The sequence below is a fragment of the Pteropus vampyrus genome, unplaced genomic scaffold (assembly GCF_000151845.1).
Source record: "Pteropus vampyrus isolate Shadow unplaced genomic scaffold, Pvam_2.0 Scaffold68, whole genome shotgun sequence".
Taxonomy (NCBI): domain Eukaryota; kingdom Metazoa; phylum Chordata; class Mammalia; order Chiroptera; family Pteropodidae; genus Pteropus; species Pteropus vampyrus.
Genome location: NW_011888849.1, coordinates 892,290 through 909,663, shown reverse-complemented (window position 1 = coordinate 909,663; position 17,374 = coordinate 892,290). Strand labels below are relative to the sequence as shown.

At 41.7% G+C, this 17,374-nt stretch overlaps 1 protein-coding gene across 1 annotated transcript in view; it reads right to left on the bottom strand.

Annotated features, from left to right (window-relative positions):
* The window catches only part of MYOF (myoferlin), a 139,345-nt gene that overhangs the window by 109,745 nt on the left and 12,226 nt on the right, over positions 1 to 17,374 (bottom strand). Inside the window, exons 2-3 of the mRNA XM_023531470.1 lie at positions 8,866 to 8,921; positions 6,528 to 6,619 (exon numbers count right to left, since the gene is read on the bottom strand). Of these exons, the coding sequence (XP_023387238.1) occupies positions 6,528 to 6,619; positions 8,866 to 8,921 (148 nt within the window). The remainder of the gene's footprint in view (positions 1 to 6,527; positions 6,620 to 8,865; positions 8,922 to 17,374) is intronic.

The following is a 17,374-nucleotide window of genomic DNA, read 5'->3' as shown; positions in this document are numbered from 1 at the left end:
AGTACCTAAAGCAGTAGTTGATACATATTAGTAAATATTTGTCGAATGAATAAATTAATTGATATATCATTGAAGATCGTCTAATGATCTTACAAATGATTTACAGGTTACGAATCTTTCTCTCCTAAGAGATGGTCCTCTAAGTGCCATTAGAAGATAATTACAGCTCTTGTCATAAAATGCTTTTCTCTTTGTTCTCTGGGTGACTTTCTCTAGGGCTGTGGCCCACCTTTACTTAAGAGATATTAACAGACCGCCAGCAGGACTGCCTCAACTACTTAACTGGCCTCCCCAAACAGTAGGCTTTAGCCTCTCTAGCAGGGGACAGCCAGCCAAAACCAGTTTTGATGTTTTCATAGCTTTGCCACTCTATTGAAAATATGGAACTAAAAAGAACTCACAACTCAGAATCCTGTTCCACAGTGACATCTGCTTCTAGTTTAGATTTTCGCACAGCTTGAGAAGCTACCCCAGTTAGAAAACCTGTCTCAACTGTGGGCTGTCCATCCCTCTTCACCAACCACACCAGGAGAAGAAAAGGTCATGGGGACCACCTAAGCAAACCCCACTCCTATGTTTACATGTGGCAATGTCAGGAGTGAGTCTCACTGCTCAGAGAGATGAAAGCACTAAATGCTTGAAGATAAGGTCTTTTGTGTACATACCAGGAAATGAAAATTTCTCATAAGTGATACCACACTGTCTCACCAAATTGATTTCATTCCAAATCATGGTCTTTTTGTTTTCTCAAATAAATAAATAAAACTTTTGCCCATGGAATTAGTATTTTTACAACATAAACTTTTTCTTTTTCTTTTTCTAATTCTAATTCTATAGCTCTCAGTAAGTGTGTGTGTGTGTGTGTGTGTGTGTGTGTAAAATCTGGGATCTGTGTAAGAGGATTTTAACATTATTAGGTTAAATCCATGTGCTTCCACTTAAAGAGCTGGGTGACTTGAAGCAATTTGGTGAACCTCTCTGAGCCATATTTTTCTTATCTGTAAATTGGAGATAAGTCTGTCTCAGAGTCATTATAAGGATTAAATGCAATTACATATATAACAGCTTTAACACAATACCTGGCACATGGTAAGCCCACAATAGGTAGTAGCTATTATTCCTCAAGAAATTGAAGTAATTTTTTCCTTAATTATATTAAATCTGCCCTTATGTCTACTATTTATTGAGCAAGTATTACAACCCTCATTATAACGTTGAAGAGACTTGCCAAGAGTTACCCAACTGGTAAGAGCCAAAACTCAAACTCATCTCATGATCCTACAGCTGACCATGTGCCCTCATCTCCTCTTATGTAAGAGCTTGGGTAAATTTCCTCCTGGGTATATTGTCAGGACATAGGCAACTCTTCCTTACTTACACTTCAGCAAAACAGATGCCTGGCTCAGTGATTTACACTCAGATGATGTTTCTATCTTTGCTCTGCATTTGTGTGGGGGTATTATCTGATGGTGGTTTCGAATGCACAAGTACACACATACGGAGGGGGTAATAAGAGTACTAGAAATGCAAAAGCTTAGAGAGAAAATTATGGTCATTTTGTCTCAGACATTGTAATTTGCATCTCTAGATCAATTTGGATCTTTTTTATGTCTTCCATGTCTCTGTTTAATGTGCTCAAGCATTCCTCTACCTTCCTGAACCCATGGAATATAATTATACTTGTTTCATTGTCCATGTCTACTAATAATATCCTCTATTAATAATACATTTGTTTATTTTCCTCTGAGAGTAAGTATTCTTAATTTGTTTCAAATTAAAAAGAAAAATTACTTCCAGTGTAGCCAAAAGATAATCACTCCACCTACATTTTGGTTCCTGCAGGTGGTCCAAAGTTTTCAGTTTAATATAAAAATCAAGAGTACAGGCCTGGATATAAATGCTGACTGTGACACATACCTGCTGTGTGACCTTGAGCAGATTACTAAACCTCTCAGAGGAAAACAAGACCTGCCTCATAAGGTGTCTATGAGGATTAAGTGGGATAGTGTATTCAAAGGGCTTGCCATAGCCCTTGGCACCCTCTATGTCATCATTAGTGATAGATATATTGTTTGTCTGCAAAGAGAACCCTCATTCTTCAGCCACTAGGAAAATTCTTCCATTTTGACATTTCAGCTAAAAATATCATTTCATGTTCATAATGTAGCCAAGAGGCTCCTCCGGCTCTTCTCTCATCGTTACGCAGTCTGAATGGCTGGTTGGATGACGGTAAAGTGAGGAAAAGCAGATCTGCACTGAATGCCCAGCCCATTCCCAGTGCCTGCAGAGGGAGGCTGCTGATGCACTGGCCCTGTGCTTGCTTGGATTGGCCCAGGGCAGTCGCTGCGGGTGTGGTCGTGGACACACAGTCAAACCCAGGCAGCCTGGCCCTGTTTCCTTAGAGGCCCTGGAGCAGCAGACAGGAGAGCTGTATTTGCACAGCCACTCTCCATGGCGACAGGAAAGTCAACAGGCAAGACATTTCTTAAGCTGAGAGAAAAATCCTCTGCCCTTATCCTGCACTTCTAGGTGAGGAAAACGCTCTGACACTGAGCCCTGTGCAGATCCTCGAAGGCCAGATCTTTAGTAGAAAAGCCAACAAGAAAATACACAAATATTTTGGACAATCATACGGCTAATTCTCAGATGGATTTAATGTTGTTGTTGTTGTTGTTGTTTCCCTACAGTGTACCGTTAATTTGACCAAGGTCTATGCATTGCTTAGTTGTTTAAAACAAGGCCAAAGGTCATAACTCCCAGCTGAGGGGGAAGAAGCACCACAGCTTAGGGACAGTAAGAGCACAGGTGACAAGAGGGCATTATCCTCACACACCGTTCATCCAAAGCACACTCAGGTTTGCCTTTCGCTGGAGGACCATAAACAACTGTGCAGGGAAATTTGCAAGACATAGCTCTCCCAATTAAAAAGACCAGAGACCTCCCCCAGTGATCCTGCCACAGGGCCTAAAATTCTCATTTTGTCCACTCCTTCAGATAAGTCACCAGTGGCTACAGTCCCAACGTCAATGTTCCTGGGAAGTTAACACAGTAAATTATGAGCACTTGTCATACCATCACTTGGATCAGCTTCTCAAAAACTCCTTTCAATCAAAGGCACCTTGAAGGACTGAGACGCAGGACAGACAAGTTTTGCTGGGGAAAGGAATTGTCAGATGGTGCAAATATGGCTCAAAGGGCAGGCTCAGGTGGGTACTCAGGTGGTAGCCCAGGAACATACACACACATAAGGATACTGGGTGCCTGGGAGAAGTCAGGGGAAGGAAGACCTCCCACAGAGAGGGGAGGGTAAGGTTGAAAGCATAATGAAAAACCAGCTTTATGTTTTGCCTAGAATTTTCTGTGAGGCCTAAAAATTCCGTGTCACAATAATGCCATAGTAACGGCCGCTTGTTTCGTCTTTCTGCTCACCAGACACCATAACACCAAGTGCAACATATTTCACCAAGTGCAACATATTTCAGCAAGATGCATAGAAGGACCCTCTTATAACAGGACCCATTGTATCTTTTTTTTTTTTTAATTGCAAAGAAAACTGTTCAGGGCCAGATAGATTGCATATCAATTATATCCAGAAATGCATGCCAAACACCCAAAATAAATGCCAAGGTGAGTCTTAGGGTAGAGATTTGTCCTCTCCTCATTGTATTTTCGACTGATGTAAAATAAATATATAACAGTCTCCCAGTATTGTCTTCCCTGTTTCCTAACTGATCTCCACTTCCAGTCTCCACACAGAAAGCCTGAGCAGTCCTTTAAAAATATAAGTCAGGTTGTATTCAAAACCCTTTAATGGATTTCTGTTCTACTAGGAATGAAATCAAAAGCTCATGTTCTGGCTCACAAAGCCATGAGTGCTGTGGCTCTGCTGATCTCATCTTCTTCCTCCATTCCAGCCCCTCCTGCTTTCTGTGTTCCAGCCTGACTGGCCTCCTCAGTATTTCTCCAACATCCCAAGTACACTCCTGCCTCAGGGCCTTTGCACTTGCTATGCTCTTGGCCTGAGGTATTCTCTCCTTATCCTCCCTCCCCAGATAAGCTGCATGGTTCATTCCTTCACTTTATTTAGGCCTCTGCTCAATTATCACCTTACCACTACCTTATATAAAACTTCCCTCCATGCTCAATAACTACCTTTAACTCTGCTTTATTTTTCTTCATGAGCAGTAATAGCTTCCTCCTTAGCTGACAGCACTTCATAGTACCTGATCCATTATATATTACTTCATGTATTTGTTTGCTTCTGACTCTCTCTCAAGAATGGAGCCTTCGGCAAAGCAAAGACTTTGTGTGAAACGTAGATGAGAGCTCCGAGGGGCCAGCCTGCCAGGCTCTGCTGCCACCTTAAAATAGATGAAGCACAAAGTGATAAAGGCCAGTGGCTGTGCCATCAGTAGGAAACACATGGCACAAACAAAAGACAGAAAGGAAACGTAAGATTTGGCAATAGGCTAGATAGGATATAAAAGGGAAAGACAGAGAGACCTGAGGTTTTTGAGTTCAGGGATCTGGAACTGTGCTATCCAATATGGTGATGACCACCAGCCACGTGTGGCTAGGGAACATTTGAAACGTGGCTAACCTGGATTGAGATGTGCTGTTCCTGTGAAATACACATCGGATTTCAAAGACTTAGTAGGAAAAAAAGGCATATACCATGTCTCGATGATTTTTAAAATGTTGATTACATATCGAAATATGTTGGATATACTGAGTTAAATAAAATGTATTATTAAAATTAATTTCATCTGTTTCTTTTTATTTCTTTAAGTGGCTTACTAGAAATTTAAATTACATATACAGCCTGTACCATATTTCTGTTGAAGAGGGCTGGTCTAGAACATAAACTGCTGTACCATTTGTAAAAAAAAAAAAAAGCAAAGAAGAGAAGGACTATTATTCATAACATATAGGAGGCTATGATGAGGCTTGACCATCTATTTCCCCAGAACTTGGAAATATGGGAAATAAATCTGTCCTCTGGGAGCTGGGGTAGGGGATAGGTAATCACATAATTGGTTCAAAACTGAGATATGCTACATAACCTTAAAAAGCTAGAATGGTTTTCAGTCTAAGAGAGTGGGACTCAAACCTGCTAGTATGTACTTATATAGCTTAAGAAAAAAATGCATCAGTCACAAGGTGCATTGGTCAGCTATGGAACATAGAAAAAGGATCTCATCTAAGGTGAACACGGTCAGTACCTATCAGAGCACTGCCAAGACGGTAGATGTCTGTCCAGGCTCTCTTGGTCTGACGCCATTAAGCAGAAGACCCTAGTGACTAGGGTAACATATAATTTACTGGCCAAACCAAGCCACTGTTGACAGCAAAAGGGGCGTTATCAATCATTGTGCTGGGACAATGAACTAGAACTGCCCCAAGAAGTCTGGGCCTATGGTCACCACATCTCAACTCATTCATTCTAATGTATTGTTCTCATTGCAGCCTTCTGATTATACCAAATGTGCCCGAGGCTAAGGTGCACATTTTAAAATATACTAACATTATTAAAAACTAGGATGCTTCTTACAAGTGACGTGAGCATTTAATGTCAGGCTTCCCTCCACCTCATCCCCTCCCCCCCAAAAAACTCTGTTATTAATTTAATAGTACATTTTATGATCAATGACATTGTACAGTCAAAGATACAGAGTAATTTGGCTTCCCATGTGGTATGACATGAAGGAGAATTCACTGATCAAAGCATAAGAATGCCCTCCCCTCATGTATTTACTCCCATTAAAAAAATAACAAACTATTTTTAACCATTGGTTTCTCGTGATGTAGGTTAGTTTGAATTGGTAATCTAAGATTGGGTTCTGAGTTTATAAGGCCCAAGTCCAGATCAAAGATTGGGGTCAATTTACTGAGGTCATTCTTGTCCCTTGGAGACCTGTTTGGCAAGTCCCCCAACTTTAGCTAGGGGTCAACTCTGGGTACCACCAGGGGCAGCATCACAACCCTCCCCCTACCATTGAAAACTGGCAGTAAGACAAGGAATCTGGTTTAGATTTGTTGGATTAAAAGGCAAATAAGATATCAAAATGCAAGTGGGTCCTTGAATGAGATGTGTGTGAGTCACACGTAAGCGGAAGAAGAAATGATTTTGCTTGTGTCCAATATAACTACAGTTCAGATAAACCACCAGAGGTAGGAAATGACTATATGCAATGAACAATGAAGTTTCAGAAGTGTAAATAGGTTCACCCTATGTGCCAAATTGGATAGACTAGTGGCAGCTTAGTGTTTATAGCCTCTTAGGGATACTGAAGTTTGGGAAAAAGAACTGTGATTGATTAACCACATCTGATATTGGCTAAGAAGGAAGGGGTGTAGGAATTAAAATACGATTATATTGGAAGTATTATAAAATGTTATTATATATTGGAAGTATTATAAAATGATTATATTGGAAGTATTATAAAATATAAAGATGTGTTCCTACAACAAAATAAACAATACTAAGATAATATGTAAAATGAGAAAAACAGTTGAAATTAACTTACTTATTTTGTCCAATTGTTTCAAAATCTTTCACGACAATTCCAAGGGAAGATGAAAAGTCCAGTGGTACACCCCTCAAGTCAAACTCCAAAATCTGTCCACAGAAAGGTTACGAAACAAAAATGCTGTTAAAAAGATCAGGGGAATATAATAAGATGTATCCATAGTAAACACTGGGTCATTATCTTCACCAATGACGATCTTTTGAATTACTCAATTATATAGTTAGAAGAAAGTGACTAAATTCTAAATTAAATCCTAAATCTGGAGGCTGCTGAGGGTGTGGGAATACAAACCAGACTTAGCCTCAGAGGACCTGGAGGCAACTCCTGGCTTCCCATTTACTAGGCACTGTCGCTTTGGACAAGTCACTAAACCACTATCTCACAGTCAGAAAACTGACTGAATGCCTGCTACAACTGTTGCAAGAATAAAATAAATGTAATCGTGAAAATGTTTTCTTCAATGGTTATTTTTAAATTACTTACTCTTCCTAAACATATTATCAGAGAGATGAATAACCTAAGAAAACATTTTCTAAAATGCATCTACCCCTTATTTGAAGTTCCGTTGTCAGTGCTATAATCAGATGAGACCTTCGTCTTAATGCAACAAATCGCTGTCTAATGACAAATGTAAAAAAATCAACATAGCACCACTGTTGCCTGCAATTGATTATGTAATAAGTGAATTAAATAAAGCAGTGTCTACTGACGATTTGATTCTCCTTGTACTGGGTTTGGAATGGGTAGAGAATATGTCCTATAGCTCATTAGAATATACCCAGTAATCTCAGTGGATTTGGGGTTGGCATTTCATTTGGGTGAGGTTTCAGTTGTAAACGGTAATCAGAAAGTTTACTTGATAAATACATTTGCAATATGTGGGAAAAAATGTGTTGGGAAAACAATGGGGTGAGATGGATGATGCCCTGCAGAGAACATGCCTGCTCACGTGATCATATACCTCTCTGCCATTGGCCACGTAAGTTGATATCATATATAAAGTGGCATGTTAGGATTACTCAAAACCTGAAGAACTAAATGCACACATATATCTACTTTTATTTATTCTCGGAGCTCTGTGTGAGGGCTTTCAGAAAGACATTAAGAAGCTTTTTGTCTTCACCTCATTCAATGAGAAGGTATAGTCTTTATCTTATAGCAGTGGTGCCCAACCTTTTTGTCACCAGGACCAGTGCTTCCATGAGAATTTAATGCCTGGTGATCTGAGATGGAGATGAGGTGGTGATGCTAGCGCTGGGTAGTGGCTGCTTCACTTCCTCGCCCACCACTCACCTGCTGTGCGGCTGGTTCCTAATAGGCCATGGACCAACGGGTACCGGTCTGTGGCCCAGGAATTGGGGACCTCTATCTTATAGAAATACTGAAAATATAGAAGAAGTCTTCATAGCCTCTCGATTTAGTGAAAATATCAAAGACATTTATCACTACATTTATCTAGGATGTGACCATGACCAGCCTTTGGAAAAAACAATAAGGCTGATGATCAACTTTTCAAAAATTAGTCAGCATAGGAAAATCCTACTCAGTGGAAAGAATTAAAATTTTCACATATCTGTAAATACAGATGTTAAACACTGGGAGGAAAGCAAATAAATTTTATCCCTTCAACACAATATTACAAATACTTTTGAATGGAATGATATGGGCGTATGCTCTGGATATAATAGTAAAAAAAATACAAAAGAAATTATACTTGCTATATGATGCTAATATGCTAATTTTAAGACATTTTATTAAATGTATTTACTCAATAAACATGTATTGATATATCTCAGATGTTAACAGTAGTTGCTTCTGGATAGTAGAACCAAAGGTAATTTTTTATGCTGGTCTGAAGTTTTCAAAATTTCTATGTTAAATATATATTATTTTATCAACATAAAAACAGTAAAAGTCTTGAATCAGACAGACGCACAAATTATCATGTGATACACACATGAAGATATGTTTTTAATTATGGAGCTTTCCCTCTGGGTGATCTAATTCCACCCCTTGCCAGACAGATGTGCCCCCATATGCAACATAACCAGACCAAGGTTACACAGCAAGCTCAAGACTGCTCCCGGCTAGAACCCAACTCTCCTCACTCTTGTTCAGATTCCACTCACCATACCTCTACAGTAAGATATCACTGTGTTACATCTCTTTGAATGGCTCTGCTGTCTCTATGGCTACAAGGGGAAGTAGGGGTGGGGGAATGGGGGCGAAATGCATAGATTCTCCTCTCAAAGAGAAGAAGTAACCTCTGACCAAAGATGGGACAATCAGATATAGCTTATCCAGTGAAACGAAGTTGAAAAAACAATGAAGTCACCTCATTCCAAACAGGGTTGAGTTCATTATCAACTTTCTTTGTTTTCTTTTTCTCATCTGCAAATAAAAAATAAGAGATATCAATCCATTAGAAATATTTGTAGAATATGTACCGTTCATTTGTTCATTCAAAGAATACCTCCCTGAGGGCCAGTGATGTGCCTGCATCTTCCCATTAATCTGCCTAGGATGGAGGCTACCTGAATGAAATCTTTTCTAAAGTGAGCAATGCTTTTTTTTTTTTTTTGGCCTAAAATGTTTTTACCATCACCAGGTCTAAAGAAGTTAAGGGATGGGGGACTCAAAATCATGGAAATGCCATGATCCTCTGCTTCTCCTTCACCAACTCCTGCAGACCAAGGCTACCAGGGCCTCTGCATCTCTAGCTTTTTGCAGAAAGAAGCCAATGAAGCTAACCTTTGCCGTGCAGGTGTCCCAATTTTATACATGAAGACACTGAGACTCAAAGGAATTAAGAAATGTATCTTGGCTCATATGCGGTAGTGATGGCCTGATACAACCTGGCATTTCAGCTCTGAAGCCCATGCTACCTCTGTGTGTGATAAAACCCCAATACAGCTTAAGGATTAAGCTGGACTCCCTTCCATGGTCCTTGGCACAAGGTAATTTGTAGATAAACACTTTCTAGGACCCACAGAAAAATTGAGGGTTTCCTTTACTCCTAGCCCACATTTTTTGAAGACACAACGTCTTCTTTCTCTGTGTTGGAGACTGGACAGCACACCTACCTAGATGAGTAAATGTTAATCCATTTGCTGTTTAAATTTCCTTAGAGCAAAGTCCAAAGAGCAGAGGCTTCTACTAAGTCCCTAAGTCTCCAGATCCTCACCAAAATGAAAGCTAATGTTTGAATACAAAATGCTTTGTAAGCATTAGCTCTTCTGTTTTCAGGGGAAAAAAAATTTCCTCCTGTGTGTCTCTTTCACTATCACACAGAAGGTTCAAAACACTTCTGACACAAGACGTATGGGGGATGGATGTTCTCCTGCCAAGCAATTTTCTGCAATACCATATGGGTATTCTATAATTTAACTCGATTCTGACACTAACTACTTGGAGTTAGCCTAAAATCTCACAGGTTAAGGGGCCAGTCCCACAAGACTGCCCACCGCCCCATCCTCCACTTCAGACACCAATAGCAAGTCCACGTTGCCACTTAAGCTTCTGACAGATCGGCTGTAGACCTGAGGTTCCTGTGATTCCTGCTGTCAGGTTTGATTAGTTAGCTAGAGCGGCTCACAGAATTTAGGCAGACACTTATGTTTAGCAGTTTGTTAAAGGGCATGATAAAGGATACAGATTAACAGCCACATGAGCTACACGAGAACAGGAGCTTCTGTCCCCGTGGAGTTGGGGTGCCCCACCGTCCCGGTACATGGATGTGTTCCCCGACTTGGAAGCTCCCCAAACCCCATACTTTTGGGATTTTTATGTTAAATTATTAACTCAATTTCCAGCCCCTCTCCCCAACCCAGAGAAGTGGGAAGTGGGGCTGAAAATTCCAAGTTTCTAATTCTGGCTTGGTCTTTCTGATGACCAGCCCCCATCCAGGATTGTGCCCAGAGTCACCTCAATAGAACAAAAGATGCTCCTAGTGCTCTTATCACTTAGGAATTTCCCAGGGTTTTAGGAGCTCTGTGTAGGGAATGGGGATGGGGGGAGACCAACATAAATATTTTCTATTATCTTACTTCATCTAATCTCCTTAAAAACCCTAGGAGATATGTATACGCATTTTCATTCCCTTTCACAGCTAAGGAAATTGAGAAGTTGAGTAACATATTCAGTCACCCAGTTAGTAAGTGGTAGGGTTAGGTTTTGAACCCAGGTAGTCTCACATTGGTGGCCGCATTTTGAACCACTCCTCAGCTTCCCTTTTACTGCTGTAGGATGTAGGAGGTAGTGGGTTTTGTTTAACTGAATGTCACATTGCTAAGGCTCCCAGCACATGGCCAGCAGTGGGACTAACCACATCATTCTTCCAAGACCTCAGCATAGCAGAACCATGAGTCATTACCCTCACTCTGCTAAACAGTAACTTTTCCACTTGAGTGAGCTCCCATAGCCCCACCGCCTTCCCTTTTTAAACTGCAGCATGACCTTCTCCATCAGCTCATGCCTAGACCTATACTACTTAGCTCTGACTGTGGCTTTTTTATGTGACCTGCAGAGCCCCTCACTGGATCTGATTCGATGTCTCCTAGAAGCTGTCCTGATTTTCCCTCCCACACTTCCATATTCAGCCTATTCATCCCTCCCCTCATGTGACAGAAACCTCTCAATCTTCCTCTCTGGTGACAGTACAAGAAAGTGCTCTTGCAAGAAAAAGGAGCCACATAAAGTATTTATAAACTGACAGAACTGGACAAATGGCTTCTACCCACCATTATAGCAGCTCCCTCTAAATAGCCATCTTCAGATGCCAGGCTGTGCATTCTATACAGTGTCTCTAAATTCTTACAACAACCCTGCAAGGTAAACATTCTCATCCCCATTTTACAGACAAGGAATTGAGAGGCTGGTTAACCTGCCTAAGGTCACACAGCTAATAAGGAAACAGAGCCAGAATCTGAACCTAAATCTCCTTGGCTCCAAGCCTGAGTGTGTGTTTGCCATCATACTACAGTGCCTCACTGGAAGCTGCCAGGAATGCTGGATAAAGAAGATACATAAGTATAATATGTGTGATAGGCTTGTCATCCTGGGCATTGGCCACAGGAAAGTCCAAGGTCAGGTTTCAGGGCATCCTGAGACTTTCTAAGACTATTTGCTCCAATATACAAAATATTACATCAGTGAGTTTAGGGGGGAGAGAGTTTATTAAATGAGTCATCAGATTATCAAGTGAGTTAGTGACCTTGACAAAGGTTAGGAATTCCTGATTTCTACAAGCATAAAATGGTACCATTAATCTTCCTCCAGCTCACTAACACCCTTGCTGTCATTATCAGGGGTGGGTAGGTAGAGAATTGAGTCTGAAGGGAGTGAATCTGGACCCTGAGACCACGACAGATCTTTAAGAGAAAAGATGGGCAATTGCAAGCAGTCCCAGCAAGTAAGAAAAGCAAGAAGGCAACGAATAATTTACAGACTTTGGGCACAGGGCTATGGGCTAGGGCTTGGGTCACTGAAGGATGATATTGAAGCAAAATTTCTGTCTCCAACTCTCCAAGATTCCAGACAGGGAGCTAAGGGTACCAGAGAGGTGGTGGAAAGAGCCAGTACTCACTCACTTGAATTGAATCCTAAACCTAGTTACTGACCTGGGAACCAGAGCAGGAGAAGCAAGGCTGCAAGGCTATCTTGATGCTGAGGCTGGTACTACTGACCCTCCCACCCCGGTAAGGACAGGATTGTTCCCGAGTCAGCAGTTGAGGACTATGAAGAAGGTCACTTGTTTATTCATTTATTTCCAAACATTTACTAAGCACCTACTGTGTGCTAGTAACTGGGGAAACAAAAGAATGTAAGATAATTCCTGGTCTTAAAACATTCCACAAATGGAGTATATGGGCTATAGAAAAGAAGCAAACAAATTTTTACACAGTTTCACCAAGTAACAAAAATCCCCTGCCACGTCTTGCCTGCTTCATTCTCATATTGGCACTTCCTCCTGTAAGAGGCTGAGTAATGGGAATAATGACCGGCCAGGCCAGGTAAAAGGACCCCATATCTCAGCCCATAGAAAGGGCCCACTGAGTGAGTTCTTCCACAAATCTTAACATCCTCATTCTTCTATCCAACAAATATCTTTGAGATATCACTTGCCAGGCACTGAGATGGACACTGTGGGGGATACAAAGATACCCCAGACATGGTTCATGCCCTCAGGTAGCAGTAGGGAGGAAGATGTGGCCAGGTGACTGATATAGAAAGAAGGCTTCAGTTGCCATCCGAGGGGTACAGACGAACATACACATTTATCAGAAGGGGAGGTGACTTCCAGCTGTGGGCACCAGGTAAGGCATCATGGAGGAAGCAGAGGCTGAGCTGGGGATCAAAGGACAAGGATGGATTGAAATGTGGAGCTGAGAAGAAGAGGTCATTTCAGGTGGGGGCAATAGAGTGGATAGGTCAGCCATGGAAGAGGAGCGAAAATAGGTCATGTCTGGGGACACTGCACAGCTCAGTTGGCTGGAACCAAGGGATGCGGAAGGGAGTAAAGGCAACCAGGCTGTGTGGGAAGGTTATGGTCACACCGTGAAGCTGTGAATGCCAGGCTTAGCTTCATTTGGCTGATACAAGCCACTTAGAAAGGAGGGTGTTAGAAACTGGACTTAATAACTTCAAGAAGTTCGTAATCCAATGAGAAAAACAAAGTTGCCCAACAGCTCATCCAATACATGTTCCTGAACACATGATTTGGTTGTGTGTCGAGAACAAAGGGGACAAGTTGAGTCCCAGCAGATGTAGGATGACCACAGACCAAGTGGGACTATTCAAGTGAAACTTTCTGCTGTTCCTGGCACTTGAGAATAATGTTGATGCCAATGGCACTTCCCTCTAGGGGGCGCTCACTCCCAGCCAGGCACGCACTAAATCCTTTACTAATTCCATTTCATTTAATCCTCCTAATAAGCCTAGGATGTAAGCACTATCATTATCCCCAATGTGCATATGAACAAAGCAAGCCCCGAATGGTTAAACTGCCCAATATCACAGAGCTAGAAAGTGTTAAAGAGAAAACCACAGGCCCCAAATGGTGTCATTTGTGCTAAAACCCCATGATACCAAACCTAGATTTAATACCTAGTTTAATTGCAGTTTCAGCCTCTCGCAGACACATGACCGTAATCAACCAGTCTGGAATTTTCTGGTCAAGTACCAGGTAATCTGTCACGTGGGCGCTCTCCATTCCTCCCCTCCACCCCACCCCCCGCAAAAGACAATCTTCATGATAAAAACCCTTCTAGTTCTCTTCTTCCAAAGAAAAGATGTCTGGGCCCCCAAATAATCTTTTCTTTTCTTTCGTTAATAGCTCCCTTGACCCACTTTTCTTCCTCTAAAAACTTTCCATTTTGTACAACCCCTCTGAGCATCTTTCTAGTCGCTAGATGGGATACTGCCCAATTCATGAATCCCTTAATATAGCCAATTAGATCTTCAAAATTGCTCGGTTGAATTTTGTTTTTTAACAGAAGAAATGCTCTAACTTAGGACTGGTCAGACTCTAGATTGCATGCATTTAAACATTGTTCCTCCTATCTGCCTAGCTAATAGGGGATGAGAAAGGCACTAGCATTAGCTCTGATCCTCCTAGAGAAACCCAGCTCTCCTTTCTGGAGAATCCCTTCCAAGAAGGAGACTCTAATTTTTATCAGAATGTGCATACATTTTGTTGAAAGCCTATTCTCACACATAAATATGTTGGCCAAAGAAAAAGTAGATAAATTCTTTTTTTCAAAAAAAGTAGATAAATTCCTTTCTTGTCAGCTGCTATAGAGTCACACGTTTATTTTATCCAATCATTTAATCCTATCTCTTTTTTTTAAAAAGGTCGAAGTTGCAGGCACTAAACCTCAGATTAAATTACAGGAAACTTCCCTTCACCATATCACCACTTCCCCCTGTTCCCACTCTAATTTTATTAAGATGACAGCTTCTTCCTATGGAAAGAAAGGGATACCTTCAACCCAGAACGTAATAACTGATTCAAATGCAGAATACACCCTAGACAACGACTCAAGGCATTCTTTGCGACATTTCCTGTTTTTTGATTAGCCACTACTTGCTTCTTTCTCAGTTCTGTGAAGGTCACCACTGCAGTAATTAACCTGCATGCCAACTTCTGAATAACATTTTCCTGAGAACTGAATAAGCACTCTTTGCCAAGCCAGCACACAGCTTCTTGCACAGAACTATTTCCTTTACTGTTCGCCTACCAGACAGTGTGTTGGACTCTATTGAAAAGGCTCGAGAGACACCATGACTCCTAAGACTGGATTTCTAAGAGGACCAGTGTGATAGTTAATTTTATGTGTCAACTTAGCTAAGCTATGATGCCAGTTGTTTGGTCAAACACTAGTCTAGATGTTCTTGTGAAGGCATTTTACAGATGTAATTAACATTTACAATCAATTCTCTTTAAGTAAAGCAGATGACTCTCCATAATGCGAGTAGGCGTCATTCAAATAGTTGAACCCTTAAGAGTATGCGTCATTCAAATAGTTGAAACCCTTAAGAGCAAAATCTGAGGTATCCTGGGAAAGGAATTCTGCCTCAAGACTAACATAAAAATCTTTCTAGTTTCCAGCCTGCTGGCCTTCCCTGTAGATTGCAGACTCAAGACTGCAACATCAGGTTCTACTTGAATTTCCAGCCTGCTGGTCTGCCCCACGGATTTCAGTCTTTCCAGCCCCCAACAATCGCATGAGCCAATTTTCTCCTCTCTCTCTCTCTATATCTATATCTATATCTATATCTATATCTATCTATATCTATATCTATATCTATATCTATCTATATCTATACATATCTATATATATATAGATATATACACACATATATGTATATGTGTGTGTGTGTGTGTGTGTGTGTGTGTGTGTGTATATATATATATATACACACACATATAGGTTTGCTTCTCTGGAGAGCCCTGATTAATATAACCAGTAACACCAGGTGCCCATGGAAGTAACTTCTTCAATGGTGACACATTTTAGAATCTTGTGATCTGTAGTCAGAAGTGTTATCCATTATGCCATTGGCCTCCTTCAATAGTAACACATTTTAACTACTTCCAAAGGGCCCCAGTGACCAGAGGAAGTGCTCAGTGGTGCTGGGCACAGCCCTGGTGGAGCAATCCTCTCACATGGCTCAGTTCCAGACCTCTGAGGCCCGCCTGGGGCAGCTGGCATGTGGGTGGTGACTGCTCCTCTCTGGCTGTCAGCCTGGCAGCCACCAGCATCTGAGAGAATTTCCACAAGAACAGGGGACAGAGAAAGCTCTAAAGAGGGCCAGCAGGAGCCTCCTGCCCTCAGAACTTGAAGGGACCTGGCGGGGAGCTCAGAGACATGTGGCCCATCTAGGTTGACCTGGCTAAAGTACTCCTGACTTTGTTGTTTCCCAAAGCTGGCTGCCCTACTGCTCCAGGAGATGTTGCCAAACAGGTTTTAGGGGAAAGGCATTTTGGCCAAAAGGCAACTTGATACAAAGCGAAGCTGTTTTGTACATTTCTGAAGCAGTCAGTGATATCATTGATAAATGGGAAAGTCCAGACAGAAAGACAGGTGGGGTCATTGTTCCACTTTCCACATCCAGTCCCCCACTGGTCTCCAGAGATGCCCTTTCAGGCATACAAGCTCTTGAATCAAAACCAAACCCCTCAAAAGAACTGCGGGCAAGCCCAGTCGACCTAAACAACCCATACAGAATCTTCTTCCTAAAAGCTGACCCCAGCGAGTGGTCACATTCCAGCTCTGCTAACTGCTGGGCTGCGGGTGGAGGGAGCCAGGTAGGCCAGTCATGTGGACTGGCTGCCTTGGTGGAGAACTGTACCATGGGCCTCTTTGGTTTGTTTGTTTATTTTGCATGTGAACATCCACTCTGTGCCGGGCACTTTAAACACATTCACCTCTAAGCCTTACAAGAGAGGTATCGGAATCCCCATTTTACAGGTGAGAAAACTGAGGTTCCGTGATGTTAACTGACTTACCCAAGATCCTAAGCTCCTAAGAGGCAGAGCTGAGCTGCATCCCCAAGTTGGCCTCGTTTCCAAACCTGTGCTCTTGACCACTTCCGTGGGCTGAGGGTGCCAGGCGACCTGCCACATTTTCACCACTTATAGCTGAATGACTGGGCCACTTACTTCAACTCTCAGTATCTAGATTTCTTCATTAATAAATATTGGTACCTAATGCCCAGGAAAAATGGCTACCATATATAGGGCTCATAATATGCCAGGGCTTTATATAGGTAATCTGTTACTATTATAACCCTTATTTTGAGGCACAGTAAAATTAAATAGCTTGTCCAGGGTCACCTGCTAGTAAGAAGCAAAGCAGAATTTGAATGCAGGCACCCTAGCTCCTCAGCCTCTTAACCTCTCCTGTCTCTGGCTGGCATGTTTCTGAGGCATAACTTGCTAGACAATGAATTCCCTTCAGCAAATTCCCTTTAAACCAAGCCTGAGGAGATGGATTGCTCCTAGAGTTTCAAAAGGGCCTTGCAAGGCCTATGTGTCCTATAAAAGGGGATGAAAAAGCCCACCTCCCACGGTCGGGTTGAGGATCAAATGAGAAAGCATGAAAGTGCCTAGGACATAGGGAACGCTCCTGCGTGTTGGATCCGAATCATAAACTGTCTCCATCAGACAGAGGATCCAGTTCCTCTGCCTTCCCTGACTCCAAGACATGCTATCAAGAGAAAAAAAATAGTCACAGAAAACAACTTTGAAAATAAGCACAAAGCGCTCAGTTAAAATCTTGATCATTTGATCCTATCCTTCCCAGGCCACAACTTATAGCTAAATTAGGCTCAGTCTCATATCC